The following is a 27,432-nucleotide window of genomic DNA, read 5'->3' as shown; positions in this document are numbered from 1 at the left end:
CTTTTACCTTTACAAACATGCTGCCTGGAAAAATGCCAGGTGGCCTCCCTACTCATTTGTATTTACCAGATAACACTTAACACAGACCTGAAATCACAGGAGGTAACTACAAGAACGCCATGGCGATTTTTACCCAATGTGTTCTGAAGCTCTGAGGCCACTCCCACCAGCCTATTAGGCCGTGGCTGCCAAGCTGGGATGGGAGTTGCAACCGAATCCGGAACTCCGAGGAAAAAAAAAACACCACTGTGTTTGTGCAGAGGAAGGAGCAGGGTTTCAGACCTCTAATGATTTATTGGAGAGCAGCTGAGTTATTGTCGCTGACACCCGCCAATCCTTGCAACACTGATACAGCATTAAAGCATTGCAACATTTCTTTAAGAACAAATTCCTTTTATTTTAAAATGGACATACTGTAGACTAACTTCTTTGGGGTTGTTACTACTCAGGTGGTAATTTTATATTAATTCAGTAAGAGACAAAAATGAAACAATAAAATGGGTTTTCATTTTAAATGCAATGTAGACTTTCTCCAAGAACGTCCTCGGTATTACAATCAAGGGGTTGCTTTCTCCCTATTCTACTGGGGCCAAGTGAATTAATTCACTGTGATGTAACAGATACGGCGAATATTTTACCTGAATAGTTAAAATTCAGTTTACTTTCAAGTCTGACAAATTGGAAGACATCTAAAACAATTTGATATCAGAGGCAAAGGCCTGCACTACATGTATCTTTGTGGACCAAAACTATTAAGGCTTGGGTTCTTATTTTATTATAAACAGAGTATATTGGGAAACATTTTATATAGGTTTCCTGCATAACCTGCCTCAACAAGTCATATTTGTTCTAAGAACTTCAGTCCAGTGAGTTCCGTCACTGGACCACAGTTTTTATTCAAGCTCTGCATATAGTTTAAGTACATGCCAGAATTTCTTAAGCATCTACTAGTATGATGTCCTCAGCAGTCTGTGCTAGCAGTCCTTTACAGTTTCATATAAGATGTCCACATCCCTGTACACTACAGACTCTTAAAAGTGTAAGCAGTCTCTTGCAATATGTCAGAGGTCCTTAGCAATCTGTTTTAACATGGAAACAGACTAGCAGTCTATCGTAATGAACTGACAATATTGAGGTCTGTGGCTGCATCCTGACATTGTGGCTATAAAAAAAAAAAAACACATATATCCAGGCACATCGCCTCTAGTTAGGACATTAAATAAGTTCTTAAGGAAAAGGGAGATGCTGAAGGGGGTGTGGCCAGAAAACAGCAAAAATCTATTAACCCTTCGCACTCTCGCATGCAAATGTTCAAACATGCAAATGTTCGGATGAGCTTTTTGTCCCTAGGCCTTCTCTCAAAGGACTAGAGGACATGATCTGCGCATGGAGGAAAAACGTTTTAGCCATTTAGGAAAGGGTTCTTTACAGTAAGAGTGATTAAGATGTGGAATGCATTGCCACAGGAAGTCGTTATGGCAAACTCTATACCTGCATTTAAAGGGGGCTTAGAGGCTTTCCTTGCGTTGAAAGAAATCCATGGCTACAATTACTAGGTTATGCCTAATGATGTTGATCCAGGGATTTTATCTGATTGCCATCTGGAGTCGGGAAGGAATTTTTCCCTTTTGGGGCTAATTGGACTATGCCTTGTGGGGTTTTTTTCGCCTTCCTCTGGATCAACAGGGATATGTGAGGGAGCAGGCTGGAGTTGTACTTTGTACTGGTTGAACTCGATAGACGTATGTCTTTTTTCAACCAAAATAACTATGTAACTAAATGCATTCACAGATTCACTCATCCAGGTACCACTGTTATCCCTACAGCTAAGTTAAAAGCTTTTAGTTCACAGAAGAATGCATTCTTATGCTTAGTCACCTATACTGCGCAGAAGTACCTCAGCACCTCCCTTTTCCTTAATAACTTATTTAATGTCCTAACTAGAGGCAATGTGCCTGGATATATGTGTTTTTTTTCTTGTTACTGTCCCCTGTGGCTATGTTTTTAATTCAGTGCACTCTCTCCTTCCCCTGTATGTGTTTGTCAGCATGCACACAGCTTATGCTGGTGTATGTGCATGGTGCACATGGATACATTACGTTAGCTCCCTTGTGCGATTGGTAAGATGCGCTATCTCTCCCAGGAGAGGACGTCAGGATGTGTGCTCCTAATCCCTACATAGGTTTGATGCAATGAATGTTTGCATGTCTGCACTATGCATGTTACAGGGCCAGAGTTAGGACACCTATGTTTACCTGTTACTTCTGCGCAGTATAGGTGACTAAGCATAAGAATGCATTCTTCTGTGAACTAAAACCCCGGCTTTTAACTTAGCTGTAGGGATAACAGTTGTGCATGGATGAGTCAATCTGTGAATGCATTTGTTTGAACATTTGCATGCGAGAGTGCGAAGGGTTAATAGATTTTTGACATTGTGGCTATGGTATATGTCAGGTAAGGTTGTGGGTGCAAACTCTGTGGGTCAAGTCAGTTTGTAGACAAAGGAATTCCCATAAAGGACTGCAGTTTGCAATGTAAGGGACAGGTAGAAGTCAATAAAAAAAGGCCCATGCAGATCTCTACTTTTATTTATTTCCTTGTTGACGTAGCAAGGTATTAAAACGAGAAGAGACTTTTAAGTCAAAGAGCATAAAGCGTTTAAGTATCGTAACCGTGAATGTGACCTTTCAAGCAGTTCATGGACATTAGAGTGTGTGAATGATGAAGGAGGTAATATCTGTGGACTACATCTTTGGAATTGTAGAATTCATATATTCTGCAACTGTGAACTAAAGGGGATGGCTAGTATTTCAGACAATATTTAATACTGATCTTTTGTCCTTTCTCTACTCTTGATAAATACAATTTACCTGTACCTGAAAAACGATACTAGAAGTATAATTGGAGTCCCTGAAGTATAACACACCTTCAAACGTCCCTTCAGAAATCTCCAAGAGGTATTGCAGTATCTCTGAGCCACCATTGTCCTCCGGAGCATCTACAAGAGGGACCATAATGTGAAATGTAAAATGTTTGCAATCTTATTTAGTTAATTATTTATTTATTATCACACAGTGTTTACATGCACAAACATACAAAATGTAGACTAGTTTATTAGGGAAAGGTAAAGAAAAACATTTATAGAATGCTGTCAACAGTTTCCACAAATTACGGTGCATTCATTTATCTGCATACAGATTTCCCTTTCCCTGAATCATTGGTTTTCCTAGAGCCAGGGCTCCTCTATTTGAGCCTAAGCAAGACAATGGCTGATGGTTCAGCAAAAGGTTTGGTTGAAATGAGTGGTACTGGCCATTTCAGTCAGTCATCATTTCTATGCTCTCTTAACCTTCACAGATACCTTGTCACTTTTTTTTCATCCTTAGTCTGGCTTATTCTTTCCACAGCACTGCATAATTGCTGGAGACCATAGGCAATGTAATACCCCTCACCTTTTACATTTCCATGGAAGGAATACAGAATCAGCTGATTGACTTTTGTAGTTCTTCCTTTGTTATCAAAGGTTTCTTCTAGCATTCCATCCTAAACCTACATCCTGTTAATTTGTTTCCCCACAAACAATGGTAGAGACATTAAACTATGACTTAGATATGGTAAGGACATTAAACTAAAACTAATGTAAAAATTAGATTGTGAGGGACAGTAGGGGACATGAACTGTTCAATATACTTGTGAGGTGGTGCATAAAAAGTCACCAGTATATAAATGTACAATAATAATAATAATTACTAGACAGAGGCTTGCTAAATAATATATAATAAGTCTGCCTTTAAAAAGAAATAAAAAAATAAAAACCTTTGGCTATGGAATAGGTTTGCATGAGTACTATTCCTTGCAATGCAAACCTTTTTCCTTTATAAAATATTTTCTTTTCACCTCAAGCGGTTTTTGGGCCAGCAATGCTTCCACAGAGCTCTGCATCAGAATCTAGCAAGAAGTGGCTGTGCCAGGCTTATCTATGAGCATGATAAGACCAGTGTCTGTCTGAATAGCAATGAAACTCTATTTCATTCATTTCACTAGAGACATGTTTTGTATTTGAAGACATTTATTAAAATGCCACATCCATCTTTATCTCTCTGAGGATTTTTTTCCTTCTTGAGAACTGGAATGATCAATTACCTTACATTTCCCAAAACTCTGTTAAGCATTTCATGTGTGCTGATGTTTGATGCTACATATATATAGCAATTGTACTCACCCCACTGGGCAGTGAAGCCGTACGCAGCGACGGTGCCCTTAACAATAGGTCGAGATGGAGGACCCGGCCGGTCCGGACTTGTTGTACAGACCAATACTTCACTTGGACTGCTACTTCCTTCACCATTGGAGGCAATAAGCTGTAGCAGAGAATATGGCCAGTTAGAGGCAAAACATAAGTATGTTATTTGTATTGTACTGTACTGTAGTTTTCACTAGCAAGCAAAATCTGATTTCATCAAACAAATGCACAAAAAAACTTACCTCATCAGCCTACAAAATAAAAGCTTAGGGCCCATTCACACTAGAAAATAGAAAAATGGTAGCGTTTTGCACAGCTGATGTTACTGCGATTAGCACAGTAAAATTACTGGAAAAGCACTAGCGCTTCAGCAATTAGTGGGAATCACCCGTTAATCGCCCTAGTGAGAACAGGCCCTGAGAAACTCCTGTGGCTTGGAGCTTCCTGCAGTTATTAGCAAAAAAAGCTCATCCTCACAAAACTGTATAAGCAATGATATTTCTGTAGCACTGTGCCCTTTGTCTAGATTTTGCAAGTATAAACATTAAATACTAAAGTAATGAAAAAAAAAAGTTAAATGGAGAAGGTAGGCTCTGGATCCCATAGAGGCTTCCCGGTCTTCTCTCCATGTCCTCGTTTTACCAATGTCCCCCTGTTGAATTTCCACACCTTCAAGAATCCTCTGAAAGACTTCGAAAAGGACCGCTTCTAAAGACATGCACATCTCTTCTGCAAATGGCCGGACTCGAGCATGCTCAGTTTCCGGACCCACTCATCCTCGGAACTACTCAGGGACGCAAGTATTTCTGAAGTCTTAACGAGGACTCCCGAAGGTGTATTTGACCAGTTGGTTGAGTGACTTTAAAGGGGGGACAGCAGTGGACTAAAGGAACAGAGAGAGGACAGGGAAGGTTCTATGAGATCAAGAGGCTTCCCTCTATATAGGCGAATATTTTGTTTATCATCCCTTTAAACGAGACACCAGTGGGCACAGGTTCTTCTTCAGTAGGCTCTACAAACTGGTAATAAAGTTTAAAAGGTATAAAATATATTATTTATAGCACAGATATAACACAGAACTGCCCCATATGCTGGCCCACAGTAGTAGTTCTATAAAATTATTTACCCTAAATTTGTATTGAGTGCTTCTTTGGAGATTATTCACAGTACATGTTAATTCTTCTCCAGTGTATGCAGGTTGAAATACACTGACCTAAAAGTGGAACAAAAAGAGTCAAAACGAGGCATGACAAGCAACAAAATGCATAGTTAAAATTGAAACGTGAAAATGTGATGTAATGGATATGGAAATGGAGAAGTTAGTTCAAATAAAACATTTAGAATATGCCCATATGCCTCTTCCTGTTTGAAAAAGAATGAATCCTGTAATGCGAATGATGACCATATCCATGTAATAAATGATGATGAAAAATACCAATTCCAAGTTTTCAAGCTCCGATACACATCATCTGAAAGGTCAATATAAGTTATACATTTGTCCCAGAGTAAAGGTACTGTAAATTACTTTTTTCCATGTAGTTGTCATTTACAGTAGGTATATCAATTCAACAGCTCTGAATAGCAAGCTTTAGACAAGTTTATTTCCTTATGGAAAATTCTCAACATTTCCATTATGTTCAAAAGCACTCCCTGATGGCAGTGGCTCAGTCCACCATGGTGCAAGTAGGCCGGACAGCCAGCATCATTGTTCCAGGGAGTGCTTTTGAAAAGAGTGAAGGAAACTTTGAGAACTGTTCTGCGGTGCTGTACAATATAGCAGGTCAGCTAATGCATTGTACATATAGGTGGAAAATATGTACTCTCTTTAGGTATCACTATTACAGTAGCGTTCCTACAATAGGGCGCAGGGGGGCGTGGCGCACCGGGTGACAGCCAGCCAGGGGGGTGTCGCCACGACCCCCCATGCAGCCGCAGCAGAGGAAGAGCAGCGCTGGAAGGAGGTGTGACAGGGATAGCGGCGGGGAGGGGGGAAAGATCCCTCCCCTCCCTCACCTGGGTCCCCTCCTTCCGCCTCTCTTCCCCTTCAAATGACAGCGGAGGCAGCGGGCAACTTAGAGTAAGGGCGGGCGGGCAGAGACGACTACTCACTTTACGTCTGGCTGCGTTCCAGCAGCTGGAACGCTGGGTCACCGTCACATGCCTCTTCTCCGCCTCCAATGCTGTGACACGCATTGGAGGCGGAGAAGAGGCACGTGACGGCGACGGAGCGCTCCAGCTGCTGGGACGCAGCCAGACGTAAAGTGGGTAGTCGTCTCTGCCCGCCCGCCCTTATTACTCTAAGTTGCCCGCTGCCTCCGCTGTCATTTGGAGGGGAAGAGAGGCGGAAGGAGGGGACCCAGGTGAGGGAGGGGGGGGATCTTTCCCCCCTCCCCGCCGCTATCCCTGTCACCCCTCCTTCCAGCGCTGCTCTTCCCCTGCTGGAGCAGCTATACTGGGGGCAACTAAACTAGCTATACTGGGGGCAACTAAAGTAGCTATACTGGGGGCATCTATACTAACTATACTGGGGGCAACTAAACTAGCTATTCTGGGTGCATCTATACTGGGGGCAACTATACTGGGGGCATCTATACTGGGGGCAACTATACTAGCTATACTGGGGGCAACTAAACTAGCTATACTGGGGGCATCTATACTAGCTATACTGGGGGCAGCTATACTGGGGGCATCTATACTAGCTATACTGGGGGCAACTATACTGGGGGCATCTATACTAGCTATACTGGGGGCAATTAAACTAGCTATACTGGGGGCAGCTATACTAGCTATACTGGGGCAACTATACCAGCTATACTGGGGGCAACTATACTAGCTATACTGGGGGCAACTATACTAGCTATAATGGGGGCAACTATACTAGCTATACTGGGGGCATCTATACTAGCTATACTGGGGACAACTATACTGGGGGCAACTATACTAGCTATACTGGGGCAACTATACTGGGGACAACTAAACTAGCTATACTGGGGGCAACTAAACTAGCTATACTGGGGGCAACTAAACTATCTATACTGGGGCAGCTCTGGGGGCAACTATACTATCTATACTGGGGGCAACTATACTATCTATACTGGGGGCAACTATACTAGCTATACTGGGGGCAACTATACTAGCTTCACTGGGGCAGCTATACTGGGGGCAACTGTACTAGCTATACTGGGGGCAACTATACTAGCTAATACTTTAAATTACAGTTAGCTCCGCCCTCATGTGGTCATGGCCACGCCCAATTTTTGCCTGTTGTGGCCACGCCCATTTTTTAGGGGGGGGGGTGACTTTTAATACCCAGCACCGGGTGCCAAATGCTCTAGGTACGCCACTGCACTATTAAATATTGTTACAGCATGCATAGTTCTCTCAAAGAACACTACATTAATTTTTATTTGATCATTGCTTTTAAAATGGGTGTGTTCATTTTTTCATTCCTAGGGTCACGAGCATATAGGCAAGGTTTTCATAAACAAATAAAGAATGAAGAGTAAACAGCACAATAATAAAAAAAAAAAAAAAAAAAACTACGTACAGTATCCTCCAGAATCTCCAACGTATATAAAAACACCTCTTCTGGAAAACATCCCTCTGGCCTCATCCATTCCAGCGTTATCCACGTAATTCCAGCTCTAAGGAGCTTAGGTGCTGATGGCGTCTGGGGGATGTTACCTAATGTGTTGCATACAACCTCCTGGCTGTATTCGCTATGAATAGACAAGAGACATCTGAATGAGCTGGTTGTTTACTATAGTAAGTAGAGTTCCATACTGAGTAAACAATTTATCTAATTATATTGGCTTCCCTAGATCTACGAGTTGGACATGTTAACCCTACATTTGATGAAAATACAGTAGCCTCTCTCAGAGAAGCCACAGAGATAGGTGCTCACATTTTCCTGGAGAGCAAGTCAATGTTTACCCAAAGACAAGGAAAAATAAACTCCTACCAACTGAATAATTTGGTTCTTCTGCATTTATATCTCAAACAACTGTTTTGCATAAAAAGTAATGATTTTGAGATGTATGTTGGCATATTTCCCCAAAGTGCTTCAATTCTTAAAACCAACATAACAGCATTATCAGCACAAGCCAGCATATGACAGCTCTCGTCATCCATACTCAGCATCTCCTAGCAACACTGTTCCTGAATGATAGTTTAAGCTGCTTCATAAATAACATCCATAGAGACCATAGTCTTGGGCCTGACTGCCTGGTTGTAAGTAGACATTGGCACCAACAGTTCATAAAATACATGGTATGGCATACATAAGCCCCCAGTCATTATGAGGTTGCTTGCTGTGATAGATAAACAATGATTCACATAATGACATACAAATACCTTTTGTTTAAAGACCCTAGCTCATAAGTAATGAACTTTTTCTCCTAAAAGATAATGTTATGGACAAGGCATAAACAGATCACCTAGAAGAGAACTAAGGAGAAAAAGTTAATTGCATATGGGCCCCAGTGTTTTAAAAATATACAAACAAACAAAAAGGAACTAGCGTCTAAAGATCCAGTGCTGCAATTTACAGTGCGGACTCCTACTAAAAACACTGATATCAAATCCTATCTTAAGCCTCCTACACACACCTGACGTAAGTCGGCTGAGGCAGCCAATAATGACTATCATCAAATGTTCAAAGCGCACTGGTAAATGAAAAAAAATAATAAATAATATACAAGGTATAAGCAGGGGTGCACTCTCAACTGAGTTTAGCAATTACTCTATGCAAATATGTATGTATTGTCCAGCGCACATCCTCTAAATACATAGTGGGACCAGGACCTGAGGCACCGGGGTATCCTGGAAGTGTGTGCTTTCTGACCAGTCTGACAGTGGTCACACTGAATTTGGTGAGTGCGTTTTCTTTCGGGTGCTATTTGGTGGTGGAGCACTAGAGGAGTGCAGCATCAGCGACAGTGTGAACCGAGACTCTTATTGTGCAATAATGGACTGGATATGTATTTAGCCAATAACGACTGCCTCAGCCAATAACCAGGTGTGTGTACTGCAACTTGTGTTCCCTGACCCCCACCCGCGAAGAGCTGCCATCCCTCCATTCAAGTGTGTACGCATCTTGAACAGTATTTTATCTGATTAGCCAGTTAATTTAGAGCTCCTGTGGATGGCACGGACAGTCTAAATCACACATGCAAAGTGTTGGCTGCATTCCACGACTCACTACCGCTCTTCCTTCTTCCAACTTGAAATAGGAAGTGCTGTAATGAGTCGTGGAATGTGTGAAGGGAATGGAACACAGAGGATCCCGCTGACTTATGGGTAAATTCACCCGTGGTCACAGCTGATTAATCAGCTTTTCATTAACATTTATATTCCGAGTAGTTACGGACTCATAGCTACTCAGAAGAGCATCACTGTGACAAAGCTGTATACAGTGTATACAGCAAAGCACTGTGAAAGAAGTCAGTATTCTATAAATACTAAATAATAATCTGGCATAGCTCAGTACTTCAACTACCGCTTTCACCTGGGCAATGCCCATTTCTCAAAAGTTATTGCTATTATTTTTTAGTACTGTGCAGGCGCAAAAGCAGTGATAAAGATAATGGAATGGCCGGAGTGGACGGCGAGGGAGCCCAGGCACCTCAAGGAGCTGGAGAAAGCCCCAGGTAAGTACAAATAAATCTATACATTGAAGATCTCAGGTGAACTTTAAGAAGGATGAAACTCAAAATGTAATTTTTGCTATCAGCGTGACTTTTCTGCATTGTTAGCACAGTTCAGTGCACTTCCAACCCATTCTGCTAAATCTTGACAGATAGGGCAATCATATTAATTAGCAGCTAAGTGCACTGAAAAGTCTGAGTAGTAAAGGGAACTGCGCACACATTTGTAAAAACTTCTTAAAGGAACTTCCTCCTAAGGGTGGGTTGTTAATTGTGTGGGCTTTTGGGGGTACAGTAGGCATTTACTTAACTACAGGGTGCTGCTCAGTAACCCCCCCCCCCCCCCCCCCCCTAGTCTATATAGAGGTCTCCATTTTCTATCTCCAAGTGTCACAGAATCAAAGGTTCCTGCAGTTTTGTCCCTTTCATCTGCAATGCATGCTGGGGACACCTGATGCATGCCGGGAGGTGTAGTCATTGATGTGATTCCATCTCCTGGCCAGGACATGCAACCACATGCCCGGCATGCGCTGCAGTGGCCAGGGACATAGGAAGGCACCATGGGAATTTCAAACTGCGGCACAGGGACACAGAATAAGACTTCCATATGGACAAGGGGGCCACAGACCATTCCCCCATAAATAAACGCACACTGCCCCACCAAGGCCCACACAAATAAAACATTTTCTACACTTAGGCGCACCCAGGTGCTTAGTATACTTTACGCCTTCCAGTAACTTGGAAACCATTTATATATTATTTTACTTTTAGTTTTATGATGCGTTTAATGCTTCAGACCATATATAAAAATTAAGTTTCATCCCACAAATCATCACTATTCTATCACTGTTCTATGTAAAGTAAAATATGTAGAACTTGTAGTACAGCACTTTAAAAGGCCAATTCAGACAGTAATCTGAAGGAAAATGTAAAAATAGTACTCCAAAAAGAAATGGCTAGTTAACAAAGATACTACAAGGGGTAATAATGGGATGCAAAGTGCAGTAACCTGAAGCAAGTAATTCAACTTCAGTTTGCAAATACAATAGACAAACTCCTTCCAGAGGCTGGTCGATACCATTAGCTTTACTTTATTTAAAACAAATACACAATTTAAAATGACAGAACTCACCTTTTCCCAATATCGTTGCGTGCTGCCACTCTAAACGTGTATCCCACTGCTGGACACAGTTTTGTGAGCTTACAGTGCCTTTGGATCCCTGTGTAACATTCTCTAAACACACTGTTCCTTTTTCCCTAGGAAGAAAAAAGTATACAAAATCAATACTTTCCACAAGCATATTGGGATGATATATGAAACAATGGACTTTTATTCACTTTAAGAACTTCATAGATTGATTTAACCTCCTCAGCGGTATGGACGAATATATCCGTCCATCACCGCCGGAGGTCGCCGCTCAGGCCCTGCTGGGCCGATTTTTACAAAATAAAAAGCAGCACACGCAGCTGGCACTTTGCCAACCGTGTGTGCTGCCTGATCGCCGCCGCTCTGCGGCGATCCGCCGCGAGCAGCGGCGAAAGAGGGTCCCCCCAGCCGCCCGAGCCCTGTGCAGCCGGAACAAAAGTTCCGGCCAGCGCTAAGGGCTAGATCGGAGGCGGCTGACATCAGGACGTCGGCTGACGTCACTTCGCTCGTCGCTATGGCGACGATGTAAGCAAAACAAGGAAGGCCGCTCATTGCGGCCTTCCTTGTTTATTCTGGGCGCCGGAGGCGATCGGAAGAACGCCTCCGGAGCGCCCTCTAGTGGGCTTTCATGCAGCCAACTTTCAGTTGGCTGCATGAAACAGTTTTTTTTTTATTAAAAAAAACCCCTCCTGCAGCCTCCCTGGCGATCTTAATAGAACGCCAGGGAGGTTAAAGAGGAACGAAAAGGGAAAAAAAAATCAATACATTGCAAAGTAAGAAGTTAAAAAAAAAAATAGAAGAGAGATCAATAAATTATTGATATTCACCATGTAATTCATTCACGTTGTTCGATCCACAAGGAGCCTGCACATTATCATCTTTACTACTGGCAGACGAGAAAAAAAAACTAAACAGCACCAACTGCCATTATTTATAACCACACCCACTACCTAGACTAAAAGTTTTTTTTTATACATATACATGTGCATGGAGGGAGATACTGGTTGCTTGACAGTTGGAAACATCTGTTCATTACAACAATGCAACAAGTGTAATATGTTGGCGCTTTATAAATACAATAAATAAATAAATAAGGTTCACAGACAGAAAACTGTGGGAGGGGTTTCACATTGTGGGAGGGGCTTCACCTCAATATCAGCCACAAAGACACCCCCCCCTCCCCCCATTATCTATTTCTCATAGGAAAGTGGTATCCGCTACTGAGTGATTGGGATGAAGTTCAATCCTGGGTTACAGTTCCTCTTTAACCACTTAAAGGAGTACTATCGATTGAAACGACTTTTTTTTTTAATACTCTATATTAGTGTACACATTACCACTAGTGCTAGGGGCACTTTATTTATTCACCCAGGTCTCTCTCTCACTATCCCTGCTTAAAAATTCATTTCTCACACAGCTCATAGTAGTTTGGGTCACCCTGAGCTGCTTGGTTACTCTGTCACACAGCTCACAAATATATTTCACTGTGTCACTCACAGCATGCAGGAGACATGAGGAGAAATAGGCTGATCTGAGGTGGTAACAGGTAACTAAATGAGCTGGAATATTGCTGGAATATAACAAGCTATAAAACACTAGTCTGTGTTTACACTCAGACTGGCTGCCTGCTTGAGGCATTCACTCCAGGCTGCATCCACTTTACAAGCTGCTGAGAGGGGCAGACCACTGTCTACAATTAGCATTATTAGTATCTTTATCAGTAAAGAGAAGCAAAGATAATAAACACACATTGCTAGAATCTTTAACCCCTTACCACCATATCAACAAGATTCTTTCAGCAAGGTGATAATTAAACTATAAACTGAGGAGTTGATAGCATCTCCCCTGTGCAGAGATATGGTCTAGCCCTCTGGGAGCTCAGTATTAGATACATTTTGTATCCAACACTGATGCCAAAACTGACGGAGGATTTTACAGCTGAGAGGAACAGCTGTGTGAGGAATCACATTGCTCCTAGTACTTGCCCTAATGTGTGCTACAACATACAGCATTTAAAAATAAATGCATACATCGATAGTATTCCTTTAAGCCAATCTGGACGGATGAATTTGTCCAAAAATCGCCACTCAAAGGCAATCTGGACGCATTGCTGCCCTTGTGCACACATATCTGCATACAGGTGGCTCCTTGCTGCAGAGGAACCAGTGTTCCCCGAAGGCAAACTATTCCCTGCAAATGAATCAAATGGCTCCAATCAGGGGGTATTTGATTCATGAACCATGAAATGTGAAACAAAAGATCTCTCACTCCCTGGTATCTTCCAGGAGAGTGCTTAGTGCCACCTAGTGGCCAAAAAGTAAAATTAAAGTACAAATGGAAAATAAAAAACACAATTCACATTAAATAAAAACTGATTTACTCCCCATCCTGCCCATTAACTAAAAACATAAAAACACATGTTTAAAAAAAATTACAGTTTAAAAAAAATACATAAATAGTTACTTTAGGGACTAAACATTTTAAATATGTATGTTGTGAAGGTATATTACTATACACCTTATTACCTTGAGCCCATATGGGCTTGTAATTAGTGATGGACGCAAATCTGAAAAAATGCACCTTTATTTCTAAATAAAATAATTGCATTGTACTAGGGAAATATTTTAAATGTTGCAATAACCGGGACAAATGGGCAAATAAAATGTGTGGATTTTATCCACAATAGAACATTTTATTTTAAAACTATACAGGCTGAAAACTGAGAAATAATGATTTTTTTCAAATTATTCCTGTTAAAATGCATTTACAATAAAATAATTCTTATCAAAATGTACCACCCAAATAAAGCCTAATTGGTGGCAAAAAAAACCAAGGTATAGATCATTTACGTGTGATGAGTAGTGAAAGTTATTGACGGATGAATGGAAGGAGCGCTGACAGGGGAAAATTGCCTTCGTCCTGAAGGTGAAAACACCTGAGGGCTGAAGTGGTTAAGTACTAACTGATAATATATGTCATGTTAACTTTTTTTAAATGCTTTAACATATCAATGTTATTAGTTACAGACATTTATTTTTAACTAAAGTTTCCTTTTTTTCAGATTTCTGATTAATGCCCTATTACTTAAATTGTAAAAGTTTAAAATGCATGTAAAATGCACTACAAATTACTTTTTTCCTATGTCGCAGTCACTTACAATAGGTAGTAAAATCTAACGGATCTGTCAGGTTTTTAACTAGTCTAGCTCTTCATTAGGGGATCTTAGTTATTTCTTTATTAAGAAAAGCACTTTCTTTGTTGCACAGTGCAGCTGACAAAAACAATTAGGGAGGCTGGTATGATAGCATAGTTTTGTATTTTTTTTCCCAGGTAGTGCTTTTGCAAAGAATAAAGGCAATACTGAGAATCTCCCATGAGGAAATGTGCTACCCATTTGTACTGTGTGAGAAATGAACATTTCATATGCATGTATTTTAAAATTTTTGAATCTTTCTGCGATAGTGGTCTTTTAACTGATAACTCCAGGCACTACAGGATAAGGTACATATCTGGCTGGGAGCTTCACAAAAACAGAATGGTTGGAAAACAGGATCTGGTTGAGAGAAATTGCTAACATGATTGACAAAGCCATGGGCAGTGTGCAAGCTAATTAAAGGATCATTTAAATTCAGATAATGACATGCGGGCCCTACATTTCTGAAACTGGAGAGCAATGGAGCAAAACCACTAGCTTTAGACAATGGAAAACCGGCATTTATAAATGAATTGCAATAACGGACATAAGTTGATGGTGCATTCATCGAATGTTTAATGGAGTTTTCCTCAAAGTGGGATGAAACTCAATATTAACTGAAAAAATAAATGATATCATCCAATAAGGAATTATTTATTTAACTTACTTATCCTGTTGTGCTTAGCATTCACTATCAGATTTAAGAGAAATAGGACATGAAAAAAGAAAAGAATATCTCTGTTGGCTTCCATTCTTACTGTTTCTTTGTGATGCCAAAAGTGACATCACTTCTGCCCTTTTTTTTTTATTTAACCCAGCTCAGTATTAATGTACTGTTTATTTTACAGATTACTGTCCCTCCCACAGCAAACATCACCTAGGCTTACATCACTGTGTAAACTTTTCATACAAAAATATAATAGAAGGCATTTTAATAATTCAGGTTGAACTGAGCATATGATGTCTCCCGCGATGCATCACTGCTGAATATTCAAATCCTCCTGTTGTCCCTGTAAGCTAACCACACCTCCAGAACCACTGGAATGCACTGATGTGTCAGCTTCATCTTCTGGTCATAGCGTCCTTATCCTATTGTTTACTCCAGTTTTGATATTTCATGTATGCCAATGTAACATTACTAAAACCACAAAACACTATAAAGTATAATAATTATGCAGTGTCGGAACATTTTTATTTAAGGCGGCAAACTCTGTTCTGTCATTTTTTGACAAGGAATTATTGTATATCAATTTACATAGCCTTGTGGCCCACCGCAAAGAAGTTGAAAAAGTCAAAGGAAAATGACTTGTGCATCTGTGACAGACATGCACTCCCTAAGTGGAGAGCCAGTGAAATCCTTGGCGAACCAATATTTCCTGAGTGAAAATGGGGTCTGTCATGCACAAAGAAGAAAACAGAAAGAGCTGTCTTATTGATTGCTCTCCTCTGACCCAGCTTTACGCTCATGCTTGCTTTAATTCACAGGTTGGCCGTGCAGTCTCTGTGTTTACATCCTGTTTCACTCTAATGAGCTAAGCAGATGAGAAGCTTAGAGACCATTTCTTGATATTTTCTGTCTCAGCAAAGCGGGCCAGTAAAAAAGGGCGCATATGGCTAATGGACAAAAAGGGAGCAGCCATAGACTGCATTGCAAAATATATGCTATTGGGCGCCCGACAGGAAAAAAGGGCGCCTGAGAAATAGCGGTTGCAGGGATCGTGTTAACAAACGTTTTCGTTTACAGTATAAGGTTTATTACAAATACCGTTTACAAGTTCGTTTTAACTTTGTGGTTTAATTCTTTTTTTGTTTTTAAATTTCGCTTATAGGAGCTTTTACTTATTTTTCCATTTTTTAGTTTCGCTTTCAGGCCTGTAACAAGTAAATTTTCGTTTACATTTAAAATTCGTTTTCATACATATAATGTTTAAATATCGTTTTCAACCTTGTTCTATTGGAAATACGTTGCTGTTGGTATTAACTTTGTTTTTTTACACTTATAATGCGTTGATTATAGTTTTCTAATATATCGTTTTTAATATCACCGTTATTTTAAGATTTTTAATGCGTACGTGATTACGTGATTGTAAGGCTATCTATTCTATTCTTATATATATATATATATATATATATATATATATATATATATATATATATATATATATATATATATTTCTATTTATAATATTATTAATGTGTACGTGATTTTAAGGCATGACCAGGGGGATGGTTAGGCCCGGTTCACACTTGCGGTTTTGCAAAAACCGCACCGGATGTCCGGACCGCACCGGAGCCGGATCGGACCTGAACCGTACGGTTCCTGTCCGGATCCGGTCCGGTTGCATACGGTTTCCGTGCGGTATGAACACGGTTGCGGTCCGGATCCGGATTCTTAAAGAGATAACAACCTGTATAAAAACAAAAAAAAATGTTGGGGTCTGGGAGGTCAGCAGAAGGGGGACCTGTGGAATCAGGCCCTCCGCTGTTTAGCACTCACCTCCACCTCCAACATGCTGCCAACATCTCCAGCTCGTGCTGCTCCACTCCAAAATGGTTGCCCATGTGTCCCCGATACAATATCGCCGCAACAATCCTCATAGGAAGTGGGGTAGAACATCCGGATTTTTTGCCAGTGTGTTGTGCGCTCTCCGGTTCTCATTGGTTTCCATTGGCCGGATGGTGCAGTCCGGCTCCGCCCCGGATACGGCTGCCGGAGGAGCCGGACCAAAAAATAGCGCATGTTGGAACGGACACCGGAGTCCGGATCCGGTCCGGCTCCGGTCCGGACGAAACGGACACATGTGAACCCTGGCATAGACTTACATTGCTATGCCGTGCGTCCGTTTCGTCCGGCCAGCATGCGGTGCGGCTCCGGCACGGCTATTCCGGATAGCCACCGCTAATGTGAACCGGGCCTTAGGGTTAGGCACGACTAGGGGGATTGTTAGGGTTAGGCACCACCAGGGGAGATTTAGGGTTAGGCACCACCAGGAAGGTCTTAGGATTAGGCACCACCAGGGAAGTCTTAGGGTTAGGCACCACCAGGGGGGTCTTAGGGTCAGGCACCACCAGGGGGGGTCTTAGGGTCAGGCACCACCAGGGAGGGTCTTAGGGTCAGGCACCACCAGGGGGGTCTTAGGGTCAGGCACCACCAAGGGGGGTCTTAGGGTCAGGCACCACCAAGGGGGTCTTAGGGTCAGGCACCAACCAGGGGGGTGGTTAGGGATAGGCACCACCAGTGGAGTCTAGGGGTTAGGGATAGGTACAGGGAGGGTTCTGTGTTAGAGTAGGGATAGGTATGGTTACAGTACAATATTTGTAATATACACAATGTATTAAATTATGTATATTTAAACAAAGTGGGGGGGCTAGGGGTTAGGGATAGGGAGAGCCTACAGTTAGGTATAATTGCAGTAAAATACCTGTAAAATCTACCATTGTATTACTATGCTTATTACAAGTGTAAATATTGTTTTTTTGTTATAGACTCTATTTGACGTTTCATTTCCAAATTTGTTTGTTGTTATAGACGGTATTTTGCTGTGTCAATTCCGTTTATTGAACCGATTTAGCACTATATTTTCGTTTATAAGCTATAAACAAAAAATATTGCTTTACATTACAACTTATAATTTCGGGCTATATACCGTGCCCATTTTTCCAGGCGCCCTTTTTTGATACACACTTCTCTGTGTTTACATCCTGTTTCCCTCTAATGAGCTAAGCAGATGAGAAGCTTAAAGACAATTTCTTGATCTTTTCTGTCTCATCAAAGAATAAAAAAAAAAAATCTACAGGTGAAACTCGAAAAATTAGACTATTGTGCAAAAGTTCATTTATGTCAGTAATTCAACTTAAAGGTGAAACGAATATATGAAGTAGACTCAATACATCCAAAACGAGATATTTCAAGCCTTTATTTGTTATAATTTTGATGATTATGGCTAACAGCCTATGAAACCCCAAAATCGAAATCTCAGAAATTAGAATATTGTGATAAGGTTCAATGTTCTAGGCTCAAAGTGTCAGACTCTAATGAGCTAGTTAATCCAAAATACCTGCAAAGGGTTCCTAAGTTCATAATTACTGACACAAATTTACATTTGCAGAATATTGTAATTTTATCGAGTTTCTCCTGTACTAGTATACACTGCCTAATCATTTACGCTGAAGTGGCTGATTTACATCAAGGGGCTTGGTTTGGGCAAAGATGCTTAGTTATGACATAACCAATGTTGGCACCCCTTATCCCTTGATTTGGTGCCTGGGGTAGAGCAAAGGAAAGTTTTAAGGTATACAGGATCTTCTCAAAAAATTAGCATATTGTGATAAAGTTCATTCTTTTCTGTAATGTACTGATAAACATTAGACTTTCATATATTTTAGATTCATTACACACAACTGAAGTAGTTCAAGCCTTTTTATTGTTTTAATATTGATGATTTTGGCATACAGCTCATGAAAACCCAAAATTCCTCTCTCACAAAATTAGCATATTTCATCCGACCAATAAAAGAAAAGTGTTTTTGAAAAAAAAAAAAGTCAACCTTCAAATATTTATGTTCAGTTATGCACTCAATACTTGGTCCGGAATCCTTTTGCAGAAATGAGTGCTTCAATGCGGCGTGGCATGGAGGCAATCAGCCTGTGGCACTGCTCAGGTGTTATGGAGGCCCAGGATGCTTTGATAGCGGCCTTAAGCTCATCCAGAGTGTTGGGTCTTGCGTCTCTCAACTTTCTCTTCACAATATCCCACAGATTCTCTATGGGGTTCAGGTCAGGAGAGTTGGCAGGCCAATTGAGCACAATAATACCATGGTCAGTAAACCATTTACCAGTGGTTTTGCCCATGTGAGCAGGTGTCAGGTCATGCTGAAAAATGAAATCTTCATCTCCATGAAGCTTTTCAGCAGATGGAAGCATGAACCCACTTTTAAACTAGAAACAGCAGCAGAGGCGCCTGGCCTGGGCTACAGAGAAGCAGCACTGGACTGTTGCTCAGTGGTCCAAAGTACTTTTTTCGGATGAAAGCAACTTTTACATGTCATTCGGAAATCAAGGTGCCAGAGTCTGGAGGAAGACTGGGGAGAGGGAAATGCCAAAATACCTGAAGTCCAGTGTCAAGTACCCACAGTCAGTGATGGTCTGGGGTGCCATGTCAGCTGCTGGTGTTGGTCCACTGTGTTTTATCAAGGGCAGAGTCAATGCAGCTAGCTATCAGGAGATTTTGGAGCACTTCATGCTTCCATCTGCTGAAAAGCTTTATGGAGATGAAGATTTCATTTTTCAGCACGACCTGGCACCTGCTCACAGTGCCAAAACCACTGGTAAATGGATTACTGACCATGGTATTACTGTGCTCAATTGGCCTGCCAACTCTCCTGACCTGAATCCCAGTGAGAATCTGTGGGATATTGTGAAGAGAAAGTTGAGAGACGCAAGACCCACACTCTGGGTGAGCTTAAGGCCGCTATCAAAGCATCCTGGGCCTCCATAACACCTGAGCAGTGCCACAGGCTGATTGCCTCCATGCCACGCCGCATTGAAGCACTCATTTCTGCAAAAGGATTCCTGACCAAGTATTGAGTGCATAACTGAACATAATTATTTGAAGGTTGACTTTTTTTATTTCAAAAACAAGATTTTCTTTTATTGGTCGGGTGAAATATGCTAATTTTTTTAGATAGGAATTTTGGGTTTTCATGAGCTGTATGCCAAAATCATCAATATTAAAACAATAAAAAGGCTTGAACTACTTCAGTTGTGTGTAATGAATCTAAAATATATGAAAGTCTAATGTTTATCAGTACATTACAGAAAATAATGAACTTTATCACAATATGCTAATTTTTTAAGAAGATCCTGTAAGTTCAGAAAAGGTTTAAGCGGGAGGCTGACGTTAGATATCAGAATGGGGTTAACATTAGGAAGTAGGTTTACTGGTAAAATTATTGGTTAGGGGTAGGCAAAAACCATCCCCCTGGTGGTGCCTAACCCTAACCATCCCCACTGCACAAACACCCTTACACACATATAAACAATAATATATTTAATCCTTAAAAAACTTCACTATAAGTAACATGAATAGAATAATTTATATATTTGTAATAGAACAAATAGCCTTAAAATCCTGTACACATTAATAATATTATAAATAGAAAAAAGGTATACCGGTATATATATATATTAGAATAAATAGCCTTACAATCACGTACGCGTTAAAAATCTTAAAATAACGGTAATAATAAAAGCGATATTATTAGTAAGTTAAAAAATCTGAAAATTATAAATCGACGCATTATAACTCTAAAAAACAAAGTTAATACCAAAAGCAATGTATTTCTAATAGAATAAGGGTTAAAACTATATTTAAGCATTATACGTATGAAAACGAATTTTAAAATGATAAAATAAGTGTAAACAAAAATTTAATTATTACAGTCCTGAAAGCAAAATTTAAAAACCAAAAAAATATAAGTAAAACCTCCTATAAGCGAAATTTAAAAAAAAAAAAAAACAATAAAATAAGTAAAACACAAAGTCAAAACTAATTTGTAAATTATATTTGTAATAAACCTTATTCTGTAAACAAAATTTTTTTTAACACTATCAATGCAACCGCTATTTTTCTGGCACCCAAATTTCCTGTCGGGCGCCCAATAGATATTTTGCATTGCAGTCCATGGTGGCGCCCTTTTTGTCCATTATCCACATGTGCCCTTTTTTAAGGCTTCCAGGTAAACATCCTTAGAAACATATGCAAGAAAGCACTCCCTTCTAGAACTGATCTTTAAAGGACAGCTTCTAGACATTTTGCAAGTGAAGACCGGATACACATACTAGTAGAATAAAATACTCACCCAATCCACAACAAAAATGTCTCAGGCCAAGACATTTCTAGAACATGGATAGCTTAGCCGTCTATCCAGGTATTAAGAATGTAAAGGGAGCCTGAACAGATTGTAATAGGTATGACTGTAAAATGTATGGCACCATTACTGTCTCTCATCTGGCAGTTGTGCTGATCTCCTGCTTTTTATAACTTTCTAAATCAATGACCTAGAACATGTACGCAGATGAAGAGTTCTGACCCCTCTGGCTACATGCTTGCTTTGAGTGTGTGACTACTGAAATCAAAAGACAGCTGGACAGCCAACAAATTTTATTTAAATAGAAATAAAAATGACAACCCATAATTCTTTCTCACTTTATGTACTTTCAATCAAAAACCTTTCTAACCTGCTGCAAGCAAGGAGAAGAACATGTGTAGGACCCATAGGATATGTATTTTCTCAGGTTGTAAATCACAAATGAAGGACACAGAGGGGAGTTTAATTTACACATTACATCTACTCTCTACATCTACTGCTTCCTGGAATTCTGTAGACTTATGCATCATCCGAGGATTCTATTTATATTCCAGGAACAGACTAAGAACTATTGTCAGATGTGTCAGTATTTTTTTAAGCACTACCTACGTGACTTTCAGCATTGGAAATTTACCCTGCAAAGTCCCAGATTCTTCAAATGTCACCATTCATACCCTTTTCTGCACCTTATATATCATAGTAAATTACTATGATGCATTAAAAATTATCCTTAAATGGTGACATTTCATTATGGGTGTCTACTAGCAGGTGGTTGCACTGAATTTAGACCAGTCTCCACAAAGAAACCATATCTGCCAAAACTCCCACATGCATACATTTTCTATAATATTTCTGCATGAATTAATTAAGAAATCCCATCTGCAAATGATTTACAGGAAAGCAAAGATTTAAAATTTATTCAACAACATTTTTTGCAGTTCCCTGGGCAGATGTCTGTCCGTAAGCAATTATAATCGCAAATTATTGCCCCTTCCTCCCATAGACTGCTAGGGCCGTTTTCACTATATGCAGATTTGAAGAGTTTCCCAGTATGCAAGAGGGGTGGGGAAACATTGCCCATCTCCTTAAAGCAGGGGTCAGGAACCTTTTTGGCTGAAAAAGCCATAAACGCCACATATTTTAAAATGTAATTCCGTGAGAGCCATACCATATGTTTCCACCTGGGACAGTAGGGCTCACACCCCTGTTGCCATGGTACTGTGTATACAGTTGATCCTCCGCACAGCGGAAGTGTCAGACACATCTTCAGCTTCTCTTAGGTTTCAGCAACATCAGCAATTTCCATGAGAGCATGACAGAAGAAATACTGACTAACAACTTATACAATTAGTTTTTGGCAGCGCATATGGTGTGCGACACACAAGAACGGTAGAAGGGCATAGACAGCCCTTCTACCGCTCCCATCATACGCGCTATCGCACTGCTGCATGCACTTTTGGAGATCGCAGGGCAGATCCTATTCAATGTAGTGAATGGTATCTGCAGCGCAGCGAATAGTATCGCAGATGGTGTGCGATCATACGCGTTGCGTTCCGATAGCAAAGCCATCTGCGCTGAATGATCTAAATGAGGCCTAAGAGTTTCACAGGGAGGAGGCCCTGAGTGTTAGTGTGTGTGTGCAGCTTCCAGTATGCAGATGCAGGTTAGTGTAGGGAGGAGGTTATTGAGAGGTTTAGCTGCACCTGATGCCCGCTGCTGGTCCCACAGGGCTTTATTTACGAAGCATTACTGCATTCGGTAATGCTGAAAACAGCTGATTTTACCCATCACCTTCCCACATTCCAATTCACTAAACCTATTACTGCACAGAAAATTAATACTACCGACTAGTGAGGTAAATTACCGACTTGTGCAGTAAATGCCTCAGGAAATGTAGAGAAATGGCAATTCACAAAGATTTCTGCATTTGGTAAACCCGGCAAAAGTGTTCTGTGTTTTTCTCCAGCTCACAGCAGCCGATAACTCACTCTTTACAATCTCTCTCTGTGTGGCAGATTTGACAGACAGCCTTTAGGGAGAGCCAGGAAGCCAATAGGGAGAGCCACACACCCTGCTTCTCACACTGATTTGATGCAAAAGGGTATTGGGTGGGTCACTCTCACAAAGCAGAGGGAGGTGACATTTTTTGAGGCTTTTCTGCATCCCTTTAGATGTGAAAATTTGTATTCTGACATGTAGAAGAGCTTCCCCTGGTGGCTGCAGCACATCTAAAGGGATGTCGGAGATGCACTGGACAGAAAACCCCGACTCATACATGTAGCTCCCTGCCTCAGCGCTGACCTGCTCCACAGCTGGTAAGTGACACTTACTGAGTAGGGCTTAGTGAATTGAGGTGAATTGAGACATTTGTTCAGTAAATTACCAAAATTCTGCCTCATGAAGAATTTGGAAGAAAGTATGACATACCGAAAGCGGTATTTTACTGCCCAAAGCGATTTTACCGAACTGCCCTTAGTGAATAGAGCCCAATGTCAACGATTATGTGCAACCGTGTTTTGTAAAAACAATTATTGCCAGGTCATTAGGATTACTGCTAGGAAACCCAACACTTTGAGAAGGACAGCAGTGGCAACTTTCCTGTTTCCGATTGCAGTAGTTTACGCATGACATGAGAGATATGGAGGCTGTAATATTTATTTCCTTTTAAACAATGCAAATTGCCTGGCTGGGGAAGGGGCCATAGAGTGGATTTCGCCCACTGCAGTACCACGCAGAATAATTTCCCTGCGCAGGTACATCAGATATAGCCTTCTACACATGAGCTTTATTCTGTACAGCATAAAAAGATAGAGAAAATTATAGTTACCTCATCCCACTGTAAAAGATAACTGGTGATTTTTGAACCATTGTCAACTGGTGCCTAATAAAAGAAAGAGAATATATTCAAATAATCTCCATATATCACAGAAGTAAAAAGGAAAGCTGTAAATGACATGAATTATGATAAACTATGCAATAAAAGCTAGATAAATCAATTTGTGTTTCAAATCAGCTCAGTTCAATTTGATATTATTTAAAAAACAACCCCAGCCAGAGCATAATGGGTATTGTTTATGTATATTTCACATGCAGCTGAGCTGACCTCAGATTTATTTGAAAAGTACATTTTCTCTATTCACATACAGCCTGAGTTTTGTGATAGTGTCTAGTGTTTTTTATTATTATTATTTGTTTATTTATGAGACTTACTACTAAAATAGATTTTTTTTTTATTTTAGCAGCAAAAATGGAATGATTATAAATGAAATGTTTCAATTTTTGGAGCTCTATCAGCTGGCTTGCCAGGCAAGTTTTGCATCCAGAAATGTTTCCAGTTTTACCACTGTGTAGTAAAGACAAGTCCGGTGGACTTACTTTCAGTGAGCCTGAAGTGAGGGAGATATGGAGGCTGCCATATTAAATTCCTGTTAAACAATACCAGTTGCCTGGCAGTCCTGCTGGTCTATTTGGCAGCAGTATTGTCTGAACAACACCAGCAACAAGCATGCAGCTAATATTGTCAGATCTGACAATAATGTCAGAAATACCTGATCTGCTGCATGCTTGTTCAGGGTCTATAGCTAAAAGTATTAGGGGTAAGTATTAGGGATAAGCATGATAGCCAGGCAACTGGTATTGATTAAAAGGAAATAAATATGGCAGCCTCCACATTATTCTCACCTCGAGTTCACTTTAACAGTCATCAAGTCAGGAGGAAAAGTCTTCCACAAAGATTGAAAGATGCTTGCAACAGTAGTAAAGCAAGTTTTTACTTTTCCATCGATGATAATTTATGGCTTTAACTACTTCAGCCTTTAGTGTCGTTTCACCCTATGCATCCGAGCAACTTTCACCTCCCATTCATTCGCCAGCAACTTTATCGATACTTATCACAAATAATTGATCTATATCTTGTTTTTTCCGCCACCAATTCGGCTTTCTTTGGGTGGTACATTTTTCTAAGAATTATTTTTTTCTAAATGCATTTCAATGGGAATATTAAGAAAAAAAAAGGAAAAAATGTAAGCCATTATAGCTTTAAAATAATACATGCTACCATAATTAAAACCCATGTATTTTATTTTCTCATTTGTCCCGGTTATTACACCATTTAAATTATGTCCCTATAACAATGTATGGCTGTCAGGAATATACTGGGGTGCTTATGATGTAAGGATAATATTTTCATTTGCCTGTCTGACTGCTATGTACTGTACTTCAGATGCGTATGTATGGGTCATCATCTGGCTTTGGGGGAAGCTGTACTTGTCTGTGTGACAGTGTGGAATACAATTACCCTCAGTTCCTCGGAGAGCAGGGAGCTAATTAGAAGCCCTATTGTCCCATTATACCAATCAGGACATAGTCAGTGAACTTCAAAGACCTACATTTGCATCTAAAGAGGACTTCAGTGAATAATGCTTGGGGTAATAAGACAATGGCAGAAGTGAAGTGTGTTGAAGTCCTTTTGATACCATTTGCTACCTGTGGAAATTGAATTATTGGTGGAGGTGCAACCTCCTTATCTTTGATCAGCTAGGAAGTACTGTCAACAATGGGGTTGTCACCTGTAACGTGGACTAGGGAAATCTTTTCATGTATGTGGGCTATTGTACATTTTTCGCAGGTGGATGTTAGATCTCTGGAGATCCAATTATGACTGAGGATGTAATTAAATCTAGCTTCCCCCCGTCCACACAGGCTTACAGCCTCGAGGCGAATATTTCATATAAAAACCAGGGGACATCTACCTCAAATCAGTTCTCTTCTGACGGTAGCTACGGCTGGTCTCCTGGCCTAAGCTAGTGGACTCCTGGCCTAGCCAGAACTGTGTCCGTCCACACAAAAGTCCACGATTCTTCTATCTGGACCCCTTTATTTTGGTAAGCAAAATCGCTTTGTGTGTTATCTTTGTAACTTTTATCTTGTAACTATTTTTACTTTGTTTTTTGTAATCTTTTTGTATATATTAAGTTCTGCACTGTTCTATGTTTTTCTAGAATATTAAATTATTATTTAATAAGTTTGACTTCTGCCGTACTAAACGATCCCACCACTGCCACCAATTATGTCAGGAACCGGCCCGCGGCACGCCTGCGTATACGGTTCCCGACTGCGGGTTTGACCAGATTAAGCGGGGAACAGCCTTATTTAAGCTACAACCAAGGCTGGAACCCCTCAAACACTTCCCACTGCCACCACTAGCGTTGCTAGACACGTTCACTCAGCTATCAAGTGCTCAATACGCAATCTGCGTTTTCGTATTTGGGTCAGCTTTGCGCTTAGGCCAAATACGGGAACGCCACGCACCCACACACACACAGTTGCAATCTTACACTGTCGTGAAGCAAAGACCCACTAACAGTCGTTCCGAACGATACTGTTAGCCACTCTGCTGTCGCTACTCGCACTGGCGTTGTTCGTATGTTGGGTCAGCTGCGCGCTTAGGCCAACGTATGACAAACGCCCCCACACACAATGCAATTATAATTTCATACGGTAGTGTTGCTCAAGCGTACAATTAGGCATGAACTTATACACGGTTACACTTCAGTCTCTTCTAGGCTATGAGTGTTAGTTTAGTACGGCAGAAGTCAAACTTATTAAATAATAATTTAATATTCTAGAAAAACATAGAACAGTGCAGAACTTAATATATACAAAAAGATTACAAAAAACAAAGTAAAAATAGTTACAAGATACAAGTTACAAAGATAACACACAAAGCGATTTTACTTACCAAAATAAAGGGGTCCAGATAGAAGAATCGTGGACTTTTGTGTGGACGGACACAGTTCTGGCTAGGCCAGGAGTCCACTAGCTTAGGCCAGGAGACCAGCCGTAGCTACCGTCAGAAGAGAACTGATTTGAGGTAGATGTCCCCTGGTTTTTATAATGAAATATTCGCCTCGAGGCTGTAAGCCTGTGTGGACGGGGGGAAGCTAGATTTAATTACATCCTCAGTCATAATTGGATCTCCAGAGATCTAACATCCACCTGCGAAAAATGTACAATAGCCCACATACATGAAAAGATTTCCCTAGTCCACGTTACAGGTGACAACCCCATTGTTGACAGTACTTCCTAGCTGATCAAAGATAAGGAGGTTGCACCTCCACCAATAATTCAATTTCCACAGGTAGCAAATGGTATCAAAAGGACTTCAACACACTTCACTTCTGCCATTGTCTTATTACCCCAAGCATTATTCACTGAAGTCCTCTTTAGATGCAAATGTAGGTCTTTGAAGTTCCCTGACTATGTCCTGATTGGTATAATGGGACAATAGGGCTTCTAATTAGCTCCCTGCTCTCCGAGGAACTGAGGGTAATTGT

At 40.6% G+C, this 27,432-nt stretch overlaps 1 protein-coding gene across 3 annotated transcripts in view; it reads right to left on the bottom strand.

Moving 5' to 3' along the window:
- Window positions 1–27,432, bottom strand: part of FNDC3B (fibronectin type III domain containing 3B) — a 384,210-nt gene that overhangs the window by 85,540 nt on the left and 271,238 nt on the right. For all 3 annotated transcript variants that reach the window (XM_068281036.1, XM_068281037.1, XM_068281038.1), the window contains 6 exons: window positions 23,925–23,978; window positions 11,021–11,145; window positions 7,791–7,962; window positions 5,370–5,456; window positions 4,223–4,361; window positions 2,927–2,998 (listed from right to left, as the gene is read on the bottom strand). In XM_068281036.1, coding sequence (XP_068137137.1) covers window positions 2,927–2,998; window positions 4,223–4,361; window positions 5,370–5,456; window positions 7,791–7,962; window positions 11,021–11,145; window positions 23,925–23,978 — 649 coding nt within the window. The remainder of the gene's footprint in view (window positions 1–2,926; window positions 2,999–4,222; window positions 4,362–5,369; window positions 5,457–7,790; window positions 7,963–11,020; window positions 11,146–23,924; window positions 23,979–27,432) is intronic.

Source organism: Hyperolius riggenbachi, chromosome 4 (genome assembly GCF_040937935.1).
Source record: "Hyperolius riggenbachi isolate aHypRig1 chromosome 4, aHypRig1.pri, whole genome shotgun sequence".
In the NCBI taxonomy this organism is placed as follows: Eukaryota; Metazoa; Chordata; class Amphibia; order Anura; family Hyperoliidae; genus Hyperolius; species Hyperolius riggenbachi.
Note: the sequence above shows the minus strand (reverse complement) of the source record. Positions and strands in the feature narration are given on the sequence as shown.